This window comes from Pecten maximus, chromosome 4 (assembly GCF_902652985.1).
Source record: "Pecten maximus chromosome 4, xPecMax1.1, whole genome shotgun sequence".
In the NCBI taxonomy this organism is placed as follows: Eukaryota; Metazoa; Mollusca; class Bivalvia; order Pectinida; family Pectinidae; genus Pecten; species Pecten maximus.
Genome location: NC_047018.1, coordinates 46,571,974 through 46,582,627, shown reverse-complemented (window position 1 = coordinate 46,582,627; position 10,654 = coordinate 46,571,974). Strand labels below are relative to the sequence as shown.

Sequence of the window (10,654 nt, the reverse complement as noted above, 5' to 3'; positions counted from 1 at the left end):
TTGACCATTAGCGTTTTATCAATCATCTTCTTTTGTAACGTTCGTTAATTTGGATACGTTGGAATGTTTTGATATGATAATCATCATCTGAACATTCATCAAAATTAAGAAGAAAAAAATAGAATGTTACTACACAATTAATCGTTTGTGAAAATGACATATTCACCTTTGAAAATTCTCTTAAAAATACATCTCTTATATACACATAATTTAAGGATTATTACACACGTTAACAATATTTTTGGCAACTACTTGGTCATTTAGAGTTAAAATATTAATACAAATATTTGACAACATGGTTATTACAGCTTCATGATTAAGTCTTTTTTAACTTTTGGAATAACGGTTAAGTGTCAATAATTTTCTTTTGTGACTATGAAATCAAATTGAAAACTATTATTCAGATCCACCTAATGATAAGAAATGATAATAAATTCTTAATCTTATCTTTTTTGGAATACTTTGTTAATCAATATTGTTTTGTTTTAATATTTTAATCAATATTTTTTCATTTTTCTATATTTAACAGATAACATCGACAGGTATTTGGCACTTTTTAAAGGACAAACAGAAAAATATCGACACATACGTGTGGTTTTTACCGGCAAAGACGGAGCCGGTAAGACTACAATTTGTCGCCGTCTTAGGAATCAAATAGTCGATCTTACGACACGCAAACCAACTGAAGGGGCTGCTTTATACCCCGTCTGCTTCTCGATAGAGCAGGGATGTAAAGAATGGAAACCGATTGATGATTCGCCTGAGAGGGTGATAATATCACGTATGGGAACAAAAATGATGGAAACAGAAACGTCAGGACGAAAATCTGGTGTACCGACAGGTAAGTAGTTCTTAATGTAATAGTTATGATGGAAAGTATTAATTTTGAACTCACTACGTTGCATAACAATATAATTATAATATATATTATGTACATACGTCATAAAAACTTTGTATTAAGAACGTTCCAAATAATCCGATCGCCCGGAACTCCACAATCAGAGGTAACGTCCATGATAATAATACACATTTCTAACCATTTTTTTACATATAGATCTTGACGGCTGAAAGTTTGATACTGATTCAAAAATTGACGTGTGGTAAATATACAGGTCGCTGAATTACTCGTCGCAGATTTGCAGACATAATTTGTGTTCAAGATGAATATATTACATATACAGTACAACATATGCACGTGAACGGGGGCCTTTTTTCAGTTTAATCCCATTTTAACCAATTGATTATTTAATTAATCGGTCCTATGAGAAATACTTGAAATTCAAGAGTACACTGAAAATAGCTGTACCCTTTCAATCAATTATGCTACCCTATCAAACGACAAATGCAACTTAAGAAAGAAAGCTAAAGATAAACTACGGCCTTAGTTCATATAAATTTCCATATGCTACATGTATTGATTTAGATTTGGTACAGCTGAAGTGTAACTGAGTGTCCGTTGATAATTGATGAGAGTGAATCCAAGGGATAAACTAGTCAATTGTTTGATGATTTCCATTTCCACTGATGCATGCCCATGTTCTAGTTCAATAGAGTGCAGCGAGTTCATGAAAATTCATGCTCTAGATATTTCAAGATAGCTATGTGAGATTTGACCCTAATATTTGTAATTAATATAAAATTGCAATAAGCTTCAGAATCTGATTCAAAGGTTTTTTTTGTGTTATGTATATACATATGAAAACAAAAAAAATCACCCAATCCACAGTCTTTCTTTGAATAAGTATGTAGCTAAATCTGTTGGAATTAATAGTGTTTGTTTCATAAGAGTACCTTTAGTCATACGTAGTTTAAAATTCAAGAAATATGATTATAAAAAACCGTGACTTTTGTACTAATTTGACCTAGTAGGAATACTCTTACCATTTTACTTCGTTCCGACCGATACACAAAATTACTTTATCACCGTAATGAGCATGTACATGACAGATGGAAATCGATGAGAACCTTAGTGAAACATAATACATCATTATTAATATATCTATAACCAGTCTTCTAAGTACATGTACATGTAGCCTATTTTATCCTGACACGAGTCAACATTCATGAAGGTATCTTAAGCCATTCCATCCATGGTCTTAATATAATCTCGGAAGACTGTTTTAATTACGATAATATATAAACGTAGATTCAAATATCCTTTAACAAATGCATAAAACTGAAATATTATCCACATGGAACCAAGGAAATACCATTACGTTTAATACACACAATATTGACATTGTCATATCGGCAGATGATATCATTCCTTCGATGTCACGGTGGCGTCGAACAGGTCTCGGCGCCAAAATTCAATTCAAGCTTATGGTTAATTTTTTTATCGTCATTGGGATAAAGATTCAATTTTTGGGGAATCATTAACAGGCTTTGTGATAATATGTCTTTGCAGTGATCAGCATCTTATAGAAAAGATAAAACAAAACCTTATTAAACAGTTTTTATATATTGTTATGGTCTGAAGACAGGGAAGTAAAGTCCGCCAGCTCCTCAGTTAGATATGATGAAACATTACCTATGGAGGCAAGTGATGTTATAGACGCTCCACGTCGAAATCCCGATGACGCGTTTCTGTCTCTGTGGGATATGGGAGGACACATGTCATTTCAGTCGTCCCACAACGTCTTCATATCCTCCCACGGAGTATACATAATAGTCTTCAGACTCACAGATTTTCTCAAAGACAAGCTTGAAACTGGTAAGTAATATGGTATGTTTTATTAACAAGAGAAAATTATTACGTTTATTGTTTCGGTGAGTTGCTATTGATTGAATGATATGCTTTCAAGTTCCAGCCCAACATTAAACACCATAAGGAAGACTGACTAAAGACATGTAAAATATTGGGAGCAATTCTTTATCTCCAGCTCATACTTATGTGAACGTAAACTATGGTTGCTATTCAATGTCTCATGTATGCTATTAAGTTTCTCATTTTCCTCTTTCTGTGGTATGTATAAGCGATTTATAATACTACCATGTACCCTTTTTGTATTGTCATTGTTTATACTAACTTCGAGAAACTGTAAAGTTGTTTATCGAAGCGACTGTCACACTAAACGACAATTCACAATACGAGGTCGTGATGTATGTAAATGACAATGTCCATCCTTTGAATAAGGGATTACTATCTATCACGTGCATTGTATACATAATTGTTGGCGGAGTAACAGTTCCCTACGTTATCTCTTTAGAGAATCATAAACAATTTTGACAGATCCTCTAAAGAACCGTGTGTTCTGGTTTTGTATCCGATACGACTAGATCTATGAAAGATATATTTCATTCTTATGTTTTTTAAACTTCGTACGATGTGCTCATGGTGTGAAATTGAATATGCATTTGTCGTTAATAAAGAACATGCAGGGAAATATAACTTTGCATCATCTTTCTAAAACAGATCGACTAAAGAAATGGATCCGTCTGATTGGCACGTTTTCAAAGCATGAAGTCAACGCCCCAAAGCCCAGTACAGAAAGCATGCCTCCGTCAAACCCCAGTACAGAAAAGATGCATACGCCTCCGCTTATTTTCGTAGGCACATTCCTTGATGAGTTAAAGAAAACATCAAAGGTAAGTAATATAAATGTTTCCAGACTCTGATATAGGCTCTCCATTCAGTTGTATAGTAATGTTGACTGACATAGATGTAAATATTGTTACAAGTGATATTACTTATTTTGTATAAGACATTTGTTATGCAAATTATCGCTAGGCAATAACTAATAAGTAAAAGCCAGCGCAGCTGATTTTGCCACAAAATGTTGCAATATAGAATTCAAATTGGCAATAGATGTATAACAAGAGGCCCATGGGCCTTAACGGTCACCTGAGTTTTGATACATTTAAGCACATTTGGCCCCCCGTGACCTTGAATGAAGGTCAAGGTCATCCACTTGAACATAATTGGTAGTCCTTAGTCTCAGGATGCTACAGGCCCAACTATTAGGTCTCTAGGCCTTTTGATTATCAAGAAGAAGTCATGCAATGATTTTAGCATATTTAACCCCTGTGACGTATAGAATGAATGCCAAGATCATCTGTTTGAACAAATTTGATAGCCCTTCATCCCAGCATGCTTCAGACCTAATAATGGGTCTCTGCACCTTTTGGTTATGAAGAAGAAGTCGTTCAAAGATTTTAATATATTTGACACCCTGTGACCTTGAATGAAGGTCAAGTTCATCTGTTTGAACAAACTTGATAGCCCTTCATCCCAGCATGCTACAGATGTAATATCGGGTCTCTGGGCCTTTTGGTTATCAAGGAGTCGTTCAAAGACTTTAACGTATTTGATCCTTTTGACCTTGAAGGTCAAGGTCATCCATTTGCACAAACCTGGTAGCCCTTTATCCCAGCATGCTACAGGCTGAATATTAGGCCTCTGAGCCTTTTGGTTATCAAGAAGAAGTCGTTCAAAGATTTTAGCATATTTGACACCTGTGACCTTGAATGAAGGTCAAGGTCATCCATTTGACAGGAATTCAAATCTATATCTTTGGATCACCAACACTTTAGTGTATATGATACAATGTGCTAATAAATAGATATATAACTTAGCAACAAAAATGTCGAAGGAAGACTACTTTTTGACTCGTGCCCTGACCGGGCCTCGAACTCACGATCTACGGCACCCACTCGCCTAGCCAGAAATACCAGCAGCTTAAACCGCTGCGCCGATGAAGTATGAATATATGTATATATATGCTAGAATAATTTCTAAAAAGAATTCCAAGTAACCAAAATCATTGCTTAAATGTTGTTAAACTCAACCAAACTCTGATAACACACTCAACATGGTTAATACCAGATTCGAAGATAGCGTTTGGCATGATGTAGTTTCATCGGAAATACAGTCGATTAAAATACTACCAAATTGAAGTTTTGTTAGCTAGCTAGCTGTATAGCTATCGTCATAGTAATAAAACAGGCTTACTTTCGTCAATACCGCGAAAAGGACGCGAGGTAGCAACATAAACAGTTGTAACAGCTTTCCATCTATAAATCGTTATCAAAAACATAGAAATCACAGGTAAACTATGCTGCTTTCTGTTTATAGTAGTATATTTGCCATTAATACTTTTTCATAGAATGTCTCTTAATCAATTTTAAATGTATTGACTTATTCTGTACATTCTTCTGTCATAACCACGTGTTGCTAAAAATGATCTGTATTAAATAATGCGATATGCAACATGTTTCCATTGTTATCTACAGGACTACAAGAAACAGATAGATAACATACAGAATAACATCTCCAAATTCCCAGAATTGTCAACCTTTGATTTTGTAAAGTTCTGTACAGTCGATAACAGCCTCGGCAATGATGATAAAGAGCTAGAAACATTGCGAGGATTCATCACAGAAGCAGCGGCGCATCAGGATCAGTGGGAAAGAGATATTCCTACGACATGGTTAAAATTGGAATTGGATTTATTCAACAAGAGGAAAAGCGGGGAAAGAATATTGGCACTGGCAGACGTCATACAAATGAACAAAGAATCAGTGGCTCCATTGAAGGATGCGGATGAGATCAGACTTGCGCTGGAGTAAGTATGTCTGCACTAATGTATATGTAAACACTATACTAATGATAACGATATTATCATTAGTATAGTATATGTAGACAGACAGGATAGTATTTGTCTTGAAAGATGTAGAATTTATGTGTTTATTTTTCAATCATTCTGTGTATCATTGACTTCGCTTAGGTTTAAAATATGTACACTTTAACCTCTAATAAGAGATATCTAATAGTTTAGGTAAAAATGCTTAAGATCTCGATCAAAAAGGAAGAAGAAATCATCGTTCAGGTTAGAGGGACCAACCAACCAATTGTTTTTCCATAGACTTTAGTGTTAACGTTTTGGAGTATCTCATTAAAATTCTTGAATTCAATATGGCAATTATGGTGTATAACAAAATTTTAGGGTCTCATATAACACATAACAAAACAAAGTTGGGCCCTTAGCCCAATTTCCGTGGTAGCTATTTTAAAAATGGGTACATTTCGCAGAAAAAAAATCACAAAAATCTGAAATGTTTACCTGTTAATTATTGTTACCTGCACTTTTGGGGAAAATTCAATCGGACGTACACAATTTATATCAACAATTCTTATGGATAGTTACCTATCAGGCTACATATCTATTTTGTTACTTTATAACATATTGGCCAATCAGTGGATGCCAGATATTTTATCCCTGGCTCAACTTTCTATACACAGGGAATGTTTCAAAAGTATATATTTTTCAATTATTTGGTTGTTCCCTACAAGATTGTGAAAATATGGTATGTGAAAAGATATGATAACGGTTGTAGAGGGAAATAAGTATGCCTCATACTTCATCTCTGGGAAAACCAACTTTAAAAAGTAAATGTCTATTCACGGTAACGGCAAGTTTTTCATTTTAATTGAAAGCTCAGGACATTCTTTAAGTGGGCTTAAAGCGATTGAATTATGTCAAACGTTTATGTGAATACCTTCTCGAGACTCTAGGAGAAAAAAGAACATAATTTTTAGAAATGCAATAACTAACTTGCCTCACCATCATGTTTTTTCCCCATCTAAATATAGTTAATTTCTAGTGATATATTTTCTATTACTCAGGTACCTGCACAGCACAAGGTCTGTGATATATTTCCGAGAATTCGATTACGTCATCATTGACCCCCAGTGGCTTGCAGATTTTTTCAGCATCCTAATTACCGATGACCAGTTTCTTCCCCACAGTGACCTCGTGTTGAGACGAGACTTAGAGTTATACAAAGCAAAGGGCGAATTGACTGAGAAATTGATCGCTGGTCTGCTCAATGTAGAAAAGAACAAAGACTTCACGCCCTTTAAAACCGTTCTCTTGGCTCTGATGGAAAAATTTGGCCTGATAGTGAAAGTATTGTTGCAAAAAGCCGCTACAGAAAATACACAATTCAGTAAGACCTATACTATTCCAAGCAAGCTAAGGGAGCTCCAAAACATCGATATCTCCGATACAGTCAATTTACTCAATTCGCTCGCTGTCTCCAGTACGTTGTGTTTTGTATTTGAGGAGGTCTATGTACCAAACGAACTGTTTTATAGAGTATTTGCTCATGTCCTCAAGACATATCCAACAGCAGATTTGTCAACACGAAGCTTGGCGGTATCAGCAGAAGGAAGCGAAAGGACGACAGAGAATACAGATTGTCTGTATATGGGTTTCGGGTGTTTCGAGGTCAACGACATTTGCAGAATGATCTTGTCCATGCATGCCGAGAGATCCACAATTGCCGTGACAGTGTTCAGTCCTACAGAATCTCACCTTCCGGTAGATTCTGGAAAGCTTGTTCGGCTCTCAATTGAACGTATTCTTCGCGAAACATTACTAATGAGTAACCAACAGCATTACCTTTACTCACAGCAACTGCACTGTAACTTCCACTTGAGTCCATACGACACCCCAGTACAACTGTACGGCATCATCCATTCAAAAAAGGGCGTGTCCTGTAAAGGTGGAGAATGTCAAGGACAACATCTTCTGACAAAAGCAGACGCTGAGTATTGGGATGTCAAAGAGGTAATTACTTATGTAAATAGGTATTTTTGTTTCTTGATTCTTTAGAATAAACGTACCGAGAATATCTTGATTTTTTTTCTTCTTTGAAACAAGTATTTGATATTTATTTAGTATTTAAAGGAGATGACTATCATTGTAAATCGATAAATACCATCAATATCATTGATACTAATTAATCACCCTTTGTGTTACTGATGCTTGAAAACTATGCTTGATCAGAGATTTTGAAATATGTATCTTTCGGACAAGAGAAACAGCATACGTGCTTCGTTTAAAATAAATGAGCTTTTTCACTTTAATTTTATTAAAAGGATTCCACAAAGACACAAGACAGAGAAAGCATTACAGGTGAGAATATCTTCAAAATATCTGAGTCCCTCGATCCTGACACCTTGTGAGAAAATATTTTTAAAACTTTTCCCGTCACCTTTGATTTGGTAATATGGAAATTCCTCATAATATGTGTACAAAATATTGCGTGTTGATTCTGTCTCAGATATGATATTATCAGCTATTCAAGCTCATTTCTACATATGCTTCTTTTTGAAGAGTTAATGTGGATATCATAGTAATAGTACAGTATCTTTTTTTTTCAATTCAATTGTCATCTGTTTATAAAGCCGTCTTTACCTGTCATGCTTAACCAGCATTTCACTCAATTAACACCTTGACATATTAGTATACAAACTTGAAAGGCAAATGCATATTTGATATATAACATAATTTTCACGCCGGGTGATGTTACGTGATGTCATTGTAGATAAAACATGTCGGATGACATAAGTTACACAAAAGAAGTTAGATAAGATTAGTTGTATAATACGTTCTAGCTGATGTGATCCAGCTGATATTATCCGACATGTTATCAAGATAATTGTATCTGACTGATAATATCGAACTGTTGTTATCTGATTCTCTACTTGATACCATCTTACAGGTGTTCTCTGTTTGATAATATCTTATTAGTGTTCTCTGATTGATGCTATCTTACTAGTGTTCTCTGGCTGATAATATCTTACTGGTGTTCTCTGGTTGATAATGTCTTACTGTTCTCTGATTGATGCTATCTTACTGGTGATCTCTTATTGATAATATCTTACTGGTGTTCTCTGATTGAAAATATCTTACTGTGTTCCCTGATTGATAATATCTTACTGATGTTCTCAAAATGGTAATATCTTACTGTTGTTCTCTACTTGATACCATCTTACAGGTGTTCTCTGTTTGATAATATCTTATAAGTGTTCTCTGATTGATGCTATCTAACTAGTGTTTTCTGGCTGATAATATATTACTGGTGTTCTCTGGTTGATAATGTCTTACTGTTGTTCCCTGATTGTTGCTATCCTACTGGTGTTCTCTAATTGATAATATCTTACTGCGTTCCCTGATTGATAATATCTTACTGATGTTCTCTGGTTGATAATGTCTTACTGTTGTTCTCTGATTGATGCTATCTTACTGGTGATCTCTTATTGATAATATCTTACTGGTGTTCTCTGATTGGTAAAATCTTACTGGTGTTTTCTGATAGAAAATATCTTACTGTGTTCCCTGATTGATAATATCTTACTGATGTTCTCAATATGGTAATATCTTACTGTTGTTCTCTTATTGATAATATTTTACAGGTGTTCTCTGGTTGATAATTTCTTAACGGTTTTAGCTGATTGATAATATCTTACTAGTGTTCTCAGATTGATAATATCTCACTGGTGTTCTCCGATTGATAATGTCTTACTTTGTTCCCTGATTGATGCTATCTTACTGGTGTTCACTTATTGATAATATCTTACTTGTGTTCTTTGATTGATATTATCTTACTGGTGTTCTCTGTTTGATAATATCTTACTGTTGTTCTCTTATTGATAATATCTTACAGGTGTTCTCTGGTTGATCATTTTTTACCGGATTTAGCTGATTGATAATATCTTACTGGGCTTCTCTAATTGATAATATCTTACTGTGTTCCCTGATTGATAATATCTTACTGGTGTTCTCTGGTTGATAATGTCTTACTGTTGTTCTCTGATTGATGCTATCTTACTGGTGTTCTCTTATTACTAATATCTTACTGGTGTTCTCTGATTGGTAAAATCTTACTGTGTTCTCTAATTGATAATATCTTACTGTGTTCTCTGATTGATAATATCTTACTGGTGTTCTCTGATAACATCTTACTTGTGTTATCTGATTGATAATATCTTACTGTGTTCTCTGATTGATAATACCTTACAGGTGTTTTCTGATTGATAATTTATTACCGGTGTTCTTTGATTGATAATGTCTTTCTAGTGTTCTCTAATTGATAATATCTTTCAGGTGTTGTCTGATTGTTAATATCTTACAGGTGTTCTCTGATTGATAATAAGCTACTGGTGTTCTCTGATTGATAATATCTTACTGGTGTTCTCTTATTACTAATATCTTACTGGTGTTCTCTGATTGGTAAAATCTTACTGTGTTCTCTAATTGATAATATCTTACTGTGTTCCCTGATTGATAATATCTTACTGATGTTCTCAAAATGGTAATATCTTACTGTTGTTCTCTACTTGATACCATCTTACAGGTGTTATCTGTTTGATAATATCTTATAAGTGTTCTCTGATTGATGCTATCTAACTAGTGTTTTCTGGCTGATAATATATTACTGGTGTTCTCTGGTTGATAATGTCTTACTGTTGTTCCCTGATTGTTGCTATCCTACTGGTGTTCTCTAATTGATAATATCTTACTGCGTTCCCTGATTGATAATATCTTACTGATGTTCTCTGGTTGATAATGTCTTACTGTTGTTCTCTGATTGATGCTATCTTACTGGTGATCTCTTATTGATAATATCTTACTGGTGTTCTCTGATTGGTAAAATCTTACTGGTGTTTTCTGATAGAAAATATCTTACTGTGTTCCCTGATTGATAATATCTTACTGATGTTCTCAATATGGTAATATCTTACTGTTGTTCTCTTATTGATAATATTTTACAGGTGTTCTCTGGTTGATAATTTCTTAACGGTTTTAGCTGATTGATAATATCTTACTAGTGTTCTCAGATTGATAATATCTCACTGGTGTTCTCC

General features: G+C 34.5%; 1 protein-coding gene across 1 annotated transcript in view; it reads left to right on the top strand.

Annotated features, from left to right (window-relative positions):
• Positions 1–535: 535 nt before the first annotated feature.
• Positions 536–10,654, top strand: part of LOC117326262 — a 30,356-nt gene continuing 20,237 nt past the window's right edge. The window contains exons 1-6 of the mRNA XM_033882941.1: positions 536–841; positions 2,480–2,713; positions 3,416–3,588; positions 5,233–5,564; positions 6,626–7,571; positions 7,883–7,919. Coding sequence (XP_033738832.1) covers positions 784–841; positions 2,480–2,713; positions 3,416–3,588; positions 5,233–5,564; positions 6,626–7,571; positions 7,883–7,919 — 1,780 coding nt within the window. The 5' untranslated portion in view covers positions 536–783. The remainder of the gene's footprint in view (positions 842–2,479; positions 2,714–3,415; positions 3,589–5,232; positions 5,565–6,625; positions 7,572–7,882; positions 7,920–10,654) is intronic.